General features: G+C 32.5%; 1 protein-coding gene across 7 annotated transcripts; it reads left to right on the forward strand.

Annotated features, from left to right (window-relative positions):
- Window positions 1-2,679: 2,679 nt before the first annotated feature.
- Window positions 2,680-8,251, forward strand: LOC139898690 (protein DETOXIFICATION 42-like). 7 transcript variants are annotated; one of them, XM_071881446.1, is made up of 14 exons: window positions 2,680-2,746; window positions 2,909-2,975; window positions 3,371-3,492; window positions 3,592-3,807; window positions 4,576-4,742; window positions 4,888-5,023; window positions 5,644-5,740; window positions 5,841-5,941; window positions 6,060-6,223; window positions 6,528-6,599; window positions 6,746-6,862; window positions 7,249-7,344; window positions 7,422-7,543; window positions 8,000-8,251. In XM_071881446.1, the coding sequence occupies exons 2-14, from the start codon at window positions 2,944-2,946 to the stop codon at window positions 8,043-8,045; spliced, it is 1,488 nt and encodes a 495-aa protein (XP_071737547.1). In that variant the 5' UTR covers window positions 2,680-2,746; window positions 2,909-2,943; the 3' UTR covers window positions 8,046-8,251. The 7 variants fall into 7 exon arrangements, 6 of the variants coding, with proteins under 6 accessions (XP_071737547.1, XP_071737548.1, XP_071737546.1 ...); XM_071881447.1 differs by having other exon boundaries at window positions 2,706-2,746; window positions 2,906-2,975; XM_071881445.1 differs by lacking the exon at window positions 2,680-2,746 and having other exon boundaries at window positions 2,899-2,975.
- The last annotated feature ends 8,948 nt before the right edge of the window (window positions 8,252-17,199 follow it).

The following is a 17,199-nucleotide window of genomic DNA, read 5'->3' on the forward strand; positions in this document are numbered from 1 at the left end:
TAGGTTACCAAAAAACCATGACCAAACACTGTTTGTCTCGCCTTCACCAATTCCATAAGCCAATGGCAAAATTCCATTATTGCCATCCATCGCAACAGCAACTAAATTAGTACCCAGGTACCCACCCTTTAAATGTGCAGCATCGACGATGATTATCGGGCGGACATGTTGCACAAATGATCGAATCTGCATGAAATTTTCACAGTAAATCAAATATTATTAATAAAGACCTCATACACCATACGCAAGGCGCAAGGAACACTCTTCTGTCTTGCGCCCACGAAGCGCAAGTAAAGCCTTGCGTCCTTGCGTCTTTAATGCCAGGCGCAAAGTTTTTATTGCGTCCTTGCGTATTCGTTGGCGCAAGGTGACCCTTGCGCCTTTGCGTATGGTGTACATATTAAAAGGTGGTTTTTGCTAATATATATTTACTTACAACTACTCCAATGGACATGTAACACATCACAAATTTATTTTCTTTATCGGTAACCAAATTGGTGATGGTCCCCGGGTTGTGGATCTTAAGGTTATGAAGGTAAATGGGAAGCATTCTAAAGGAGTCATCACTACTGCCACGTAACATCTCTATTGCTTGACACTTGGCCCTCCATGCTTGATTGTATGATACGCTCACTCTAAACCAATTAGCTACATCATCACGTATATCTTTTGGTTTATACTCTCGATTAGCAGCCTTGAACGAATCCATAAGAATACTACCCAACACCTTTTTAGTAGCATGTTTATTGTTTCCCATAATTTGTGTGCGTGAGCAAGTGTGTACGTCATGCAACTTTTTAACCATAAAGTTTCCAGTGTGTCTTATTTTGTATGCACTACATTTCCACTCACAATTTGGCAACACACATTTAGCGGTGTACCGAGATTTGTCTGACTTTACAGGCTTTATTTGAAAGTTTTCTTCAAGGCATTTTGTAAATAGCTGGTTTAGGAATTCTTCCTTGTTCGAAAACGTTTGACGAACTTTGACCAAATCAGATACCTGATACGTGGTTGGAATTGGGGTCGTAAATTCTGGGTTTTCTTCATCTTGCTGACTGTGTAGAGTTGGCATATTCCAGAATACATCTTGTTTTTCTTCATCTTCTTCATCTTCATCTTCCTCGTCACTTGCTTCATCCGATTCACTAGACCCAACAACAGGTATAAACGGGTTCTCTATTTTTTTTATTTTACACACGTTCTCGGCGCCATGGTTGAAGAAGTCAAATTCTTCTGTGTTTGGAGGTGGTATTTCAGCCTGTTTTTCTTCCAAATAGTGTGTTTCGAGGTTTGGTTCGGAATTGTGTATTTCATCCTGTTCTTTTTGCAGATGGTGAGTTTGTTTGTTTGGTTGAGACTCGAGAATCCGGAGGTTTTGTTGGAGATGGTGTGTTTGTGAATTTTGTTGGGGCTGGTGTGTTTGTGAATTTTGTCCGGGTTGAAGCATTCTAACTTTGTCGACAACATAAATATCAATAGGCTCGTTTGTGACAGCGTGTTTTAAAAACTCAAAAAAATCTTCATGATCATCAGTAATATCAAAAATATGATTATTATCAATATATCTTAGCGAAACAGGTGCATTAGGTGGCAATTCAATTTTTTTGAGAATTTTCCTTAACAATACTCTTCGATTTATTGGTTTTTGTGGAGCAAGTGGTAGTTTTAATCTGGTTCTAAAACAGTCAAGAGGCAGATACATAGGTATGTTGTTAACAAATTCAAAATTACCCCCACAACATACATGAACAACAAATGCTTCATTATTACTACAGCTCATTAAGACACAAATTAGTGAAAAAATAGATAAAAGTTGGTACCTTAACGATCCTCTAATGACTTGATCTTTTTGAAAATGAAGTGAAATAAAATGATTAATCTGGAGTTCTAGCCTCATTAAATAGACAGGTACATAATCTTATCCGTAAAGGTACAAAGAATCCAAAAAAATCTTATCCAGAAATCAGGAAAAATCCATTCTGATAAGACGCAAGGCGCAAGGACGCAAGGACGCAAGTCCTTATCCTTGCGCCTTGCGTTTACACGCAAAGGCGCAAGCCGCAAGGTCGCAAGGTCTAAAGATACTTGCGCCTAGCGCGGGCAAATTCTCAAAAAAAAAAAAAGGGGGGGTTCCAGCTCAGAAAAGGCCAAAAAATGGGTATTTTGGTGATTGACCCTAAAAAAATAACTACATTGTATCACTACCGTTGAAAGTGTTGAAGTGGTCGTATAATTAAATGAATAAATAAATATATTATTTTAATGTTATCCTTTATTTTATTAACTTTTATGTTAATATATTCGTTTGAGTTATATAATATTTGATGAAATTTATATAAATAAATTAAATTTAAACATCACCATGATAATTGTTATTGTTATTAAAATATCATTTGCATCTTTAATTTTCTTTGAAAACCAGAGGATAAATCTCAGTATTTGGATCAATATAATCAATGACTAAGATTAAAAATACGGGATAATCACATGTGATTGGGTAGGATTAAAAACGAAGAACAATCACACGTGATTGAGAATCACATGTTAAGTAAATTTAAGAATTCAAATAAATATTTAACTAATTAGATTTTATATAACACAAATAAAATCATGTAGAGTGATGTAGTTCTTTTTTCTTTTCTCATACCAAAAAAACTAATTTTTAAATAATTAAATACATTAACGTTCAGGAGTATTATCAACCAAGGGAGGGTTTATGTCCTGACTTCCTTTGGATTTTTGGGTTAGTTGCTTCCTTTATTATTTGTTGATTAAATAGAATCATACCTAACGTTTTTCTTGATTACATCGGAAGTTAATACTAGTATTGTCCACTTTTTTGTGTTTAAATCTTAAAAATTTATTCAAGTTGTTTGTTTTTTGTTTCTTGTTATGATGGTAGCAGATGCAATTGTGTATCTAAAAAGGAAAATAAAAAAAATGCCCTTGTGGGTCTTGTTCCAGGATACCAGGTATCATATTTTTTCATTTTGAAAACTTTGATTTTTTACATTAAGTTTGTGAATTTTTAGTTGACTTTGCTTCTGTTGGTTTTAGTTATCTTGATTTCATGATAAAGTAACAATCTTGAAACAATATATGTGTTTGCGTTCATAAAGTTGCTTGCTTTCTTGTTGATCTTCCTAAAGGGTATCTGGAATTGGTTATTTTTTGTTTTGTGTTCATCAAAGATCTGCTTATTTTAGGATGAAATATAAATTTATTTCTACAAAGTATGAGTTTGCTTAATGTAAACTGAGTAGTGTCTTTAATAAGCTGATTGCCTTGTTTTGCTTATAATTATCAACCACTTCTTATACCGAAGTTTACAATTTAATAAAACCTGGTTGAATATTATGTGCTTTAGGAGTGCTTTTAGCAAAGATGAGTTGAATTTGGAAATTGCACAGATTGCAGTCCCTGCGGCGCTAGCTTTGATGGCAGACCCGATTGCGTCGTTGATTGACACAGCCTTCATTGGCCATTTAGGTTGAATCTACAAGTATTGTTAATTAGTACATATAATTTATCTGTTGTTTAGGCTATTTAAGGAATATAAATTTTAATTATTTAAAATTAAAAAAACAGGGCCAGTGGAACTTGCTGCTGTTGGAGTTGCTATAGCTATTTTCAATCAAGCTTCAAAGATTGCTATATTCCCACTTGTGAGTGTCACAACTTCATTTGTAGCTGAGGAAGATAGTGCTGCTACAAGTTTAAGCTCAAGTTCAACGCTTAATAATGTGGAGTTAGAAGAGGCTTCGTCATCAAATAACGAGGATATTGCTTTGCTACGAAAACCTCGTATGTTCAGTTTACCAAGTTAAACATACCTATTGAGATTTTATTGATCGACTTTTTTGAACATAGTATTTGATCTTTGGATTCAAGATAACCATATTCTATCCAAACATTGAAAAGAGAGAACATCATTATTTGCAAGAAGTAACAATATTGGACAGATTGGATAAATGTGAAATAAAGGGGTGTTTGGATGTGCTGTTACAAAGTAATTATAGGGAATTTAGGTTTGGCTCTTAATTGAATGGTTCAACAACTATTCAACATTCAATACATTTGTTTATGATATCTGAATGACAATTGATGTTGAACCATTCAACAATCTGTGTTGAACCAACCATTCAACACCTCCGTTTCCTTTAATATTCCTTAACTTATATCTTGAACTCTTATTAAACAATTATATTATGTAGTAATCCATATTCATTGATGAGGTTAATACATTGTTTTACATCATTCATGTAGTTCATTCAGAATGATTATCAAACAGGTTAGTCTGTCATTCAAACACTTAAATATTTTGTTTTATCAAACTCACCCTTAGATAATCAGTGAAATATTTTTACCTTGACTGATCAAATAATCAGAAGATTATGATATAATAATCACTATTCACTAATCACTAATCACTTTAGATGTGCATAAAGTGTCCTTTTGTGTATTTTATAAACCCAAGATTTTGAAGCATATCATGTGTGACTCTTTCCACTTATAACTGTTTTTTATGATTTGTTAGTTACGGTAGTTAACAATCCTTTTGAACTTGACCAGTGAATATGAACAAGATGTTGACAAATTTGGACCAAGTACAGGACGGGAGAAGGCATATCGCATCAGCTTCTTCGGCTTTGTTGATAGGTGCCGTGCTCGGTCTTATCCAAGCTTTTTTGCTCATTGTCTCTGCAAAACCGTTGTTAAACTATATGGGTATAAAAGCTGTAAGTTTAATGTATGTATGTTGATATACCCATACATAATTTCTGATCGGCATCATAAAAATTCCAAGTTGAAGTTACTTATCCGTCCTTTAATGAAAATTTTAAATTTAAATTTGAATTTAAACTATATAGTGTTCCGTTTCAGGATTCTCCGATGCTAAGCCCGGCATATAAATACTTGACACTAAGGTCCCTTGGTGCACCGGCTGTTCTTTTATCACTGGCCATGCAAGGGGTTTTTCGAGGGTTTAAGGATACACAAACTCCATTGTATGCAATCGGTATGTTATGTTATTCCCGAGCTCATTAACGGAAAGTGTGTCCCAGTGGTTGGAGCCCTGAGTTCTTGCAAGAGGTCTCAAGTTCGAATCCTGTCTAAGACGAATATTTTGTGGTGGCCAGGGAAGGGTTGGAAACAGCCAAGGAGTAATCCTGCTAGGCTACCTACATGAGAGTATGTGATCGTATTACTCGCCCTCCCGGGTAGCCCGAACAGAGAAAATCTTCTACCTTTTTTATTAACGGAAAGTGTATATAACCTATAATAATTGCATTGTAATTTGTATCATGAAACCTGCAACATTTTGATTTGAAACACAGCTTATAGAAATTTTAGTATTATTATTTATGGGAAATACCCTTGTAAAAAACTCAAAAATCTATTGAATTAAATTAAGATAAACACATTATAATCATCTCTAATGGTGATAAGGGTAAATATCGATAATTGTTTGCTTTTATTTATTAGAAACTGATACCTGTGACTCGAACAAAAGAAAGAATTAAAGACAAAATAAATAAATAATAATGTTCACATGAAAACTTTCGAAAAATCGAGAAATATTGCAAATTTTATCAATATTTATGTATTTTGTTTTTTTAATTAACATGTTGCATTTAGTGGTGGGAGACCTAGCGAATATCGTTTTGGACCCGATATTGATATTTGTATTCAAGATGAGGGTGACAGGTGCAGCCATTGCTCATGTTTTCTCTCAGTAAGTTCTAATTTTTTACTCTGTAGTTGATATACAATTTCATATATATTTGTTGCAATTGTTGCTTTTTTTTTTTTAAAATACTGCAGTACTTGTGAAGGTACTTAATTGCAGTGATACTCCTATGGAAATTGATAGAACAAGTTGACCTTTTACCTCCAAATATTAAGGATTTGCAACTTGGTCGGTTTTTGAAAAATGGTAAGCATTTATCAATCGTCATAACCTCGTTTTTAACAATAGAAGGAAGTATCTTTTGACTTTTGAGGTCAAACCTACCAAGTTTAAAAGTCAAATGTTATGATCTTGTTCATTTCAGGGTTTCTTTTACTGATGAGAGTGATTTCTGTAACGTTTTGTGTGACTCTGGCTGCATCGTTGTCTGCCAGGCTTGGTGCAACCCAAATGGCTGCCTTTCAGATTTGCTTGCAGGTTTGGTTGGCTGCATCTTTGCTCACCGATGGTTTGGCTGTGGCTGGCCAGGTAAGAAAAACATTACTTCAAAAACGTTGACTTTTGAAATCAAACTTTGTTTTTCTAAAGTTAATACCTTTAAGTATTCTTTGGAAAGTTTAAAGCGTATAATGCTTTCGTTAGTAGTAGGTTCTGTTAAATTTACTTTACTGGTTACATTATTCTTTAGAATTTAATTGAGTTAAAGGTTGAAGCTGAAATTAGTTGCATTTGACTAAAAAGTCAAAGATTCAATATCCAATAGAAATCACAAGCGTTCATGCAGATCTTAACCCTGTTGAAATTCCAGCTTATGATTTTGTCATGTATTCAGGCGATTCTTGCAGGAGCGTTTGCAAGGCAAGATTACGATAGAGCCAAAGAAACTGCGGGTCGTGTACTTCAAGTGAGTTTGACCATTTGACGTTGACTTTTTTCACCCTTGTCATCTGAACCATTTTACATTTGATATTTGACTCAGCTCACCTGACTATTTGATCATTTAATCTGCTTATATGTAATATATAAGCATGCCTTTTTTACTTTCTGTAGCTAGGTTTAGCTCTCGGAATAGTTCTCTCATTCATTGTCGGCATTGGATTACGTTTTTCATCGGGAATTTTCACGAAAGACATCAGCGTTCTGCAAGTATTGAGTTTAGGCATCCCGGTATGTCTTCATTATTGAGTCACTTACTTAGTATGTGTCCATTAATCCTTGAATTCTAGGTTATGTTAAAAAGGACTTTAAAGGGTAATTCGTTCGTCTTTAATTTGTCCAAACTTCAATGCACACAAAAACGAATCATTAAATCTTAGTGGGTCCATTCATTGTGGAAGAAAATTGACCCCTTTTTTTTTTTTTTTTTTTTTTTCAATTCTGGGTGTTGTAACTGAAACCGACTGAACAGATAATACATAAACACATATGTAGTTAATGTTGTTATTAAAGTACAAATAGTTTTTAAGATTCAGAAACTAGTACTACAACCAATAAACAGACAAGTATGTATAAATAAAAAGGGTGCTAATATATGCTTATTTTTGGTTTGTTAGTTTGTTGCAGTGACGCAACCCATAAACTCGTTGGCATTTGTCTTTGACGGGATTAACTATGGCGCATCTGATTTTCGTTACTCTGCCTTCTCAATGGCAAGTTTATTTCCTATTTCCTTTTTCGTTTCCATGTATACATATTGATAAATCTAAAAATAGTCTATCATTTATAGGTTTTGGTAGCGTTAGTAAGTGTCGTATGCTTATTTCTCCTATCCTCATATTACGGATTTGTGGGCATTTGGGTCGCATTATCTATCTTCATGAGCTTACGTGCACTAGCTGGTGTCTGGAGGTAACTATTTTATCCGAAACATTTTTTTTTTTCATTTACATGTATATAAGAGCAAATTCTTGGTATGAATCTTATAATATAACTAGTAATTGTAGGCCCCGTTTCAAGGGGAAGGCAAATGAGAAAAATAATAATCAGAATTACGAAAATACCCCTGTGTGTATAAATGTGAACACTACTGTTCACAGGGGTATTATGGTAATTTGACGTGGTTCAGAATTAGTATACTAATTCTGAACCGCGTCAAAATACCATGATACCCGTGAGTGTATAAATGTGAACGCTAGCGTCAAAATACCATGATACCCGTGAGTGTATAAATGTGAACGCTACTGTTCACAGGGGTATTATGGTCATTTGACGTGGTTCAGAATTGGTATAGTGGATAATGACTTAATATTATTGTTTCATGACACGAATCTTAACGCCTGTATCTTTGATGCTTCTATATTGCAGGGTTGGAACTGCAAGCGGGCCGTGGAGTTTTCTTAACAGATATTAGATTCTCGGCGTATGGTTTTTCTTTTGTGCTCATTTCGAAAGTTGCACAACACGTTCAAATTACATGAAGATAAAAGGTTTATCGCGCAATGGAAATATACTTGATTGTGATTACAGAATTAAAGAACATCATATAGTAGGGAAAATGTTTGTGAAAGTATGCATATATCTAGAAATGGATAGTCATCTCTGTTCTTAGTGTAAAGAAAATATATTTTTTTTTTTTAAAAGCAAGCAAAAAACTTTTATTCATATATCGGGGAGTTACAAAGCCCTATAACTATACAATTTAATGAGTCCGAATATGAAAACTATACACATTCATGAACGAGGAGGCCATAGACACCCCAGGACTTGAGACATCAAGCTGGGAAGAGACAACCAGAGAGTACCGCACTTGCGATGACAAAGTCGGTTGACGCTCCCCATTTAACCAAGTGAAAATGGACAACCAAGTCAAGAATGATCTAACGACTAGGACTATATAAAGGACATGTTACAATTAACCAATGCCGGATCTTTGATGATTCGAGGAGATATATGAGACGGGATTGATTAGTCATTGATGCCACATAACCGTTGATTTTTTGTGTCTTTTGGATATCCATGCCGGATCTTTTATCATTCTGTATAGTTCTTTGAATGATATTTGGTTTCATTTTCAGATCATCTACGTTTAATCATTGAAATATTTCAGCTTATTTTCTTTGTTCAGATAAAAATAAAGCATGAAAAATGATGATTTTAAATTTCAGATCTTATATATCTCTATAAATATATGATCACAACTTTTTTTCAGAAACATGTTTTCGAACCTATTTCAAAAGTATGGTCAATTAATTAATTTGAGTGTGGGTTTAAAACTGTGTTGGCTTGAATCAGGCTATGCTTGATTACAACCAGATGTGATGATTCAACATTAATTGCCGAACTATTCAGCATTAAACGTGTTTGTTTATAACTTTTAAATGACGTGATGAACGAGAAAAAAAATATGTGTTGAATTTAAAGATGAAATTCTCTAATAACTATACAGTGTATCTATCTTTCTTTAATATTCTCCTTAAACTAAATTAAAAACACTTAACAAACAATCATATGCTACTGTGTTATTCATGTAAAAGGATAATATGATAATTTTACGTCAATTAATAAAGTTAATTATAAATAATTATCAATTTGTTCATTGTTATTTATAATCATTTACTAATTATTTTATTTTATTAAGTGTCTCAGTTTGATTCCAACAAAGAATCACTCAAAATGATGGAGAGAGAACAGCACCTTAAAGAGCTTAGCAACCTACATTTTCAATTCTAAAAACCGGGAGGGTAAGAAATGACTTTGCATTGAAACTGTGAGGGTACAAAAAGAAAATAAGTAAATAGTTGAAATCTAGGGTTTTTAAGAACAACATGCTGCCGCGCTATCTATAAATCAACCTAAAATTCTCACCAAACATAACCATCTAAATTAAAAGTCTCATATTTGCGATATGGTTGTCTCTAAAACTTAAAAATACATCATACGAGTAATAATTTATGTATGTACCTATCTGATACTTGATGGTGTTCATTACATGATGTATTTTTGGTTTTAGAAGCTACTATACTCGTAGTAATCAATTAATTGATCTATTTTGTTTCCAGTTTATCTAATTTACATCACAAATTGAAGACGACTATGGTTTCATTTTTAACTGAATATCATCACCTCTGAAACTCAAGAACACGTCGACTAAGTCAATCGATAATTATATCGATATGTTCGTTAGTACGATGTGTTCTTGAGTTTCGAGGTTATGATGTTTGTTAGCAATAGGTGTTTCTTTAGATCTCAAATTTGATGCACATAGGTGTTCTGTTTAATCGATTTGAAAATATAATTAATTGTTTTTGTGTTTTAATCGTTAAGGTTATTGTTTTAATTGATCAATACTCGGATCTGGTATATGGTTTGTGTCATCTATAAAGCAATTAGGCTCATACTGTGCCGAATTTGTGTCGGAAGATGACAAAATAAATAAAGGTTTCAACTTATTTTAGTAATGAAGCTTACTTTGTTCATTTCTATTATTGGAAACTTGACATTCTGTTATTTCACGGTTTGTTTGTATGATTGATTAATTGATAAATATCATTCTTTTAATCTAATCGTTAGGTTCTAAATGTTTATCCTTATTTATCTATTCTATTTACAATATTGATTTTGATTAATTACACTGTAATTATGTAGTAGGTATTAAGTCATGTTCTGTACTAAAACGTTCGTGTTTGGTCATTTTTACCGTAATGAGTTCATCAGAATAATATCAGATCATACAACATAGTAACCACTAACCACCAAGCTATCTTTTACGAAACGGTTAAAGCTAAAAATATGCTACAAACTTACACAAATGTACTAATGATTCTCACAAATTCATTTTTGTCCTACTGTCGTCTACTAACTTATAAAAAATGTGCTGATGTCACCCATTATATTTTTTTACCTGTAACGAAAACAATTGATGACTTGACTTTTAGATAGTGATACACGTTGATGATACATTGGAACAGAAACTGAAAGTATATGGGCGATATCGGAACACAACATAAAGTATATCGGTGACATCGGGACATATAAAATGAAAAAAATAAATTAAATAATTAAGTTTACCGGTTCAGCCCTTAACCCGTAACAAAATGTTAACATTGGTACATTTTTTACAAGTTTGTAGGCGACAGTAGAACGAAAATGGATTTGTGGGCGACATCGGTACCTTTGTGTAAGTTTGTAGCCTATTTTTGGCTTTAACTCACGAAAAACTTCTTCAGCTAACCAAAACTCTCCGCAAGATGTTAATAAATAATTATGTTGAGATTTTTTAACAAAACTCTTGGTCAACTTTGCTTCAATGTGAAGAGATTTAGACTTAATGCCTCTTAGTTTTAATGTATGTCTTGATTAGATATGTGAATGTTTCTAACACTCTACTCTGATTTCTTTTTTGAATGGAGAGAAAATAGCAAAGAAATATAAAACTAAGTACAGAAATAAGTCTATTTTGAGTATTTTTATTTAGCTGAAAACGAGATGATTAGTTTTTTTGTTTCAACCTTCTATCTAAAATTGAGTGGCCAAAAAAAATCATTGTATGCTTTTAAGACCATTTTTAATAATGATAGCATAAGTTGTGTGGGTGGGGTGGGTGTTAGTATTAAGAGATGTGCTAAACTATAATTAAAAAGTTAAGAGACAAATTTGCTATTTAATCCTATATATTTTCACACGCTTTTTAAAATTGTAAACTTTTTATTAAAATTTACATGTGTAATTGTAATACATGTGTATCTGTAGTATATTGTTGAACCTTCTCTAACGTTCCTGAAGCTCAAGTGCACCCAACATGCCGCCAGCACGTGGCTAACGCGGTGTTGGTGGTTAATTGAAAGGGACCAAGTGCAAAGCTTTTTGGTTGACGTGTTTGATGTATATTATTAGTTTTGAATACATATACAACTTGGATATAAAATTAAGTAAATAAATAAACCTTATAAATACAACACAATCAAAACACTTTCACATTTATTAAATGTTATGTTGTTCGTGTGCCGAAGAGCTAGACCAAGAAAGTTGGTGAAGGCTCAAGTTAGAGACCTCCACGAGGACCCCGAATGTATCTTCATAGGGATCGTGAAGGTGCAGCTCAACGTTTATGGAATGACTAGTTTTCTAATAATCCTACGTTTACTGATCACAAATTTAAAAAGACGATTTCAAATGTATCTTCATAGAAATTGCGAAGGTGCGGCTCAACATTGTATGCTTTTAAGACCACTTTTAATGATGATAGCAAAAGTGGTGTGGGTGAGGTGGGTGGCCTGTGTGTGTTGAAATGTTCCGTTCATATTGATTATAAACGTTCCATATTAATTGATTTCGTCGCGAGGTTTTGACCTCTATATGAGACGTTTTTCAAAGACTGCATTCATTTTTAAAACAACCATAACCTTTATTTTATCGATAAAGGTTTAAAAAGCATTACGTAGATTATCAAATAATTATAATTTAAAATATACCGTTTACACACGACCATTACATAATGGTTTACAATAAGAATGTATTACATCAAAAATAAGTTTCTTGAATGCAGTTTTTACATAATATCGTACAAGCATGGACTCCAAATTTTGTCCTTATTTTAGTATGCAACAGCGGAAGCTCTTAATAATCACCTGAGAATAAACATGCTTAAAACGTCAACAAAAATGTTGGTGAGTTATAGGTTTAACCTATATATTATCAAATCATAATAATAGACCACAAGATTTCATATTTTAATATACATCTCATACATAGAGATAAAATTCATTCATATGGTGAACACCTGGTAACCGACATTAATAAGATGCATATAAGAATATCCCCTGTCATTTCGGGAAATCCTTCGGACATGATAAAAACAACATCGAAGTACTAAAGCATCCGGTACTTTGGATGGGGTTCGTTAGGCCCAATAGATCTATCTTTAGGATTCGCGTCAATTAGTAGATCGGTTTACTAATTCTTAGGCTACCAAGCAAAAGGGGCATATTCGGCTTCGATCATTCACCCATATAATGTAGTTTCATTTACTTGTGTCTATTTCGTAAAACATTTATAAAACTGCATGTATTCTCATCCCAAAATATTAGATTTTAAAAGTGGGACTATAACTCACTTTCACAGATTTTTACTTCGTAGGGAAGTAAGACTTGGCCACTGGTCGATTCACGAACCTATAACAAATATGTACATATATATCAAAGTATGTTCAAAATATATTTACACCATTTTTAATACGTTTTAATGTTTTAAGTTTATTAAGTCAATTGTCCTCGTTAGTAACCTACAACTAGTTGTCCACAATTAGATGTACAGAAATAAATCGATATATATTATCTTGAATCAATCCACGATCCAGTGTATACACGTCTCAGGCTAGATCACAACTCAAAGTATATATATTTTTGGAATCAACCTCAACCCTATATAGCTAACTCCAACATTACTGCATATAGAGTGTCTATGGTTGTTCCAAATAATATATATACATGGGTCGATATGATATGTCAAAACATTTGCATACATGTCTATGGTATCCCAAGATTACATTAGAATACATGTATAATACAATATAAGTTAGCTAGGATATGATTTGTATAGAATTGTTACAATATTTCCCGTAGCTACAACAATCAAAAAAATATCCAATCTTGTTTTACCCATAACTTCTTCGTTTTAAATCCGATTTGAGTGAATCAAATTGCTATGGTTTCATATTGAACTCTATTTTATGAATCTTAACAGAAAAAGTATAGGTTTATAGTCGGAAATATAAGTTACAAGTCGTTTTTGTAAGAGGTAGTCATTTCAGTTGAAAGAACGACGTCTTGATGACCATTTTGAAAAAAACATACTTTCACTTTGAGTTTAACCATGATTTTTGGATATAGTTTCATGTTCATAAGAAAAATCATTTTCTCAGAAGAACAACTTTTAAATCAAATTTTATCATAGTTTTTAATTAACTAACCCAAAACAGCCTGCGGTGTTACTACGACGGCGTATATCCGGTTTTACGGTGTTTTTCGTGTTTTTCGGTTTTAAATCATTAAGTTAGCATATCATATAGATATAGAACATGTGTTTAGTTGATTTTTAAAAGTCAAGTTAGAAGGATTAACTTTTGTTTGCGAACAAGTTTAGAATTAACTAAACTATGTTCTAGTGATTACATGTTCAAATCTTCGAATAAGATATTTTTATATGTATGAATCGAATGATGTTATGAACATCATTACAACCTCAAGTTTAGTAGGTAAACCTACTGGAAGTGACAAGAAATGATCTAGCTTCAAAGGATCTTGGATGGCTTGAAAGTTCTTGATTTGGAATGATATCTTAGTGTAAACAACAAGGATTTCTTGAGGTTGGATGATCACTTTACAAGATTGGAAGTGAGCAAGTAAACTTGGAAGTATTCTTGATTTTATGAAACTAGAACTTGTAGAATTTATGAAGAACATTTAGAACTTGAAGATGAAACTTGAGAGAGATCAATTAGATGAAGAAAATTGAAGAATGAAAGTGTTTGTAGGTGTTTTTGGTCGTTGGTATATGGATTAGATATAAAGGATATGTAATTTTATTTTCATGTAAATAAGTCATGAATGATTACTAATATTTTTGTAATTTTATGAGATATTTCATGCTAGTTGTCAAATGATGGTTCCCACGTGTGTTAGGTGACTCACATGAGCTGCTAAGAGCTGATCATTGGAGTGTATATACCAATAGTACATACATCTAAAAGCTGTGTATTGTACGAGTACGAATACGGGTGCACACGAGTAGAATTGTTGATGAAACTGAACGAGGATGTAATTGTAAGCATTTTTGTTAAGTATTTTGATAAGTGTCTTGAAGTCTTTCAAAAGTGTATGAATACATATTAAAACACTACATGTATATACATTTTAACTGAGTCGTTAAGTCATTGTTAGTCGTTACGTGTAAATGTTGATTTGAAACATTTAAGTTAACGATCTTGTTAAATGTTGTTAACCCAATGTTTATTATATCTAATGAGATGTTAAATTATTATATTATCATGATATTATGATATATTAATATATCTTAATATGATATATACACATTTAAATGTCGTTACAACGATAATCGTTACATATATGTCTCGTTTCAAAATCCTTAAGTTAGTAGTCTTGTTTTTACATATGTAGTTCATTGTTAATATACATAATGACATGTTTACTTATCATTTATCATGATTAAACATAGTGTATCAATATCTTAATATGATTCATATGTATTTAGTAAGACGTTGTTATAACGATAATCGTTATATATATCGTTTCGAGTTTCTTAAATCAATAAACCCAATTTTATGTATATAACTCATAGTTAAAATACCTAATGAGATACTTACTTATCATAATATCATGTTAACTATATATAAAATCATATATATGTCATCATATAGTTTTTACAAGTTTTAACGTTCGTGAATCACCGGTCAACTTGGGTGGTCAATTGTCTATATGAAACCTATTTCAATTAATCAAGTCTTAACAAGTTTGATTACTTAACATGTTGGAAACACTTAATCATGTAAATATCAATTTCATTTAATATATATAAACATGAAAAATTTCGGGTCACTACATGTGTGGTGTTGATGTGTTAGTATTAAGAGATGTGTTATACTATAATTCAAAAGTTTTGAGTGAGTAATGAGACACTACAACAAATTTGCTATTTAGTTATATATATTTTTACATGCTTTTTAAAAATGTGAAGTATTTTATTAAAATCTACTCACATATAAAATGTGTGTAATTCTAATACATGTATAGTAATATTGTTATATTTTCGCATCCAAAATTGAAGTAAATTAAAAGCGTGTAAAATTATGTGTGACTAATTGGTTGGTTAACTTGTTGTAGTGAGAAAAAAGAGTATCAAACACATAATATTAAACAAGTGTTTTTGCTCCAACACGCCATATATTTTGTTTGTGGTCTTGGCTAGCAAGCCGTCCCATTTGGAGCCCAACACGGCACATTAGGGGTGTGCTCAAGGCGTTTTGCTAGAAAAAGCCTCTATATAAGTGCGTTAGAGATGGTCTAATAATAATAGACATGATCACATAGTTATGTCGTTAGTTTTTGTGATTTGTGTTAGTTATTTCTAATATTTCCTGCTTGGTTTGGCTTTAATTAATATATGGCCTAACGAATTTAAATATCTAGTCTAGTGTTTAAATTATCATTTAAAAAAACCCGTATTCATATTTGAGTCTAACTATATTGTTTCCCCCTGACCATTTTAAAATAGAAAGAACAAGATTTGGAAAAATTAAGAAAAAAATATTCTAAACCTAAATGGTTAACAAAAATAAGGGCAGAACCTCTATTCGCTTATTCCCTTTAAATGTATAGGTAACTATCTCGGTTTCATATAGATTAGAAATATAGAATTTTTGAAAAAGACTTTTGATCAAGTTGAATGTCATCATCAAAACGTAGATTAACCTTTGAATATTAACGTTGGATCTTAAACTAACAAAACCCTCAAATTATGACTAGATCTTGTGAGAGTGCGTCGGTAACACAGCAACATCAAGCAACAATGGTTGGTGGTCAATTCTAGGGTTGAGTTATCAGATCCCTAAACAGTATAGGTGGTGGCGGGATTCAGGTGATGGTGGCGTGCGATTCAGGTGGTGGTTGGAAGAAATTGATTGATTTTTACTTCCATTTTATTTTTAGTTGTTGAAAATTGATTGTGACTCGTGTATTTGTTTCGATTCTGTTAGTAGACTCTTGGATTATCCTCTTATTTATTATAGTCCTTTGGCATTTTCACTTTACTTGTATATATGTGTGTGATTATATTGTTATGCATCAAAGAAAATATTAATCCATTTCATGGTATCAGCTCTATAACCTAAAATTCTACCACTCAGGACTATAATCTTGCTGTTCTTTTCATCATCGTCTTTAATTACAAGATATTCACTTATAATATTATACATACCATGACAGAGAGCAGCCCATCACATTCTTGTTGCAGCCCAAGTCTAACCAACCCAAGCCCACTAATGGGAAGGTCTATCAAAGGAGGAATCTTATGCATCTGGAATGAACGGTCATGATGAGAATAGTTTGTTATTTTTGGTTCTGCAAATGGAATAAATATGTACTGGTGTCTAGTGGCAAAGGCATTCACTCATTTACTTTTATGTTTTACAATTTCGGCTTTTATGCTTGGGCAGTAAGATTCTAGAGAGATCTTCACTGATTTTGTATTTACATTTCATCTTTTATTCAGTAAAATTTATCTTCCATTGTTATACAGTTTGCAATCCTTATTACAACTTTCATTTACATATCATATACATCCTATATCTATCATTTGGTTCCATTGCCCTTTCCCTATCATCTCCTACAATGGTGAATCCAGATCCACCCACCATGACCACTCGATTACAGTCACGTGTTGATGCTCATGATGAGCAGCTAGAGCTTCTTTCAAACCAAATGAAAGAATTGAAAGCAATGCTCACTGATTTACCCAAAACAATAAAGCAAATGATTGACAACAAGATTGAT

This window comes from Rutidosis leptorrhynchoides, chromosome 3 (genome assembly GCF_046630445.1).
Source record: "Rutidosis leptorrhynchoides isolate AG116_Rl617_1_P2 chromosome 3, CSIRO_AGI_Rlap_v1, whole genome shotgun sequence".
In the NCBI taxonomy this organism is placed as follows: domain Eukaryota; kingdom Viridiplantae; phylum Streptophyta; class Magnoliopsida; order Asterales; family Asteraceae; genus Rutidosis; species Rutidosis leptorrhynchoides.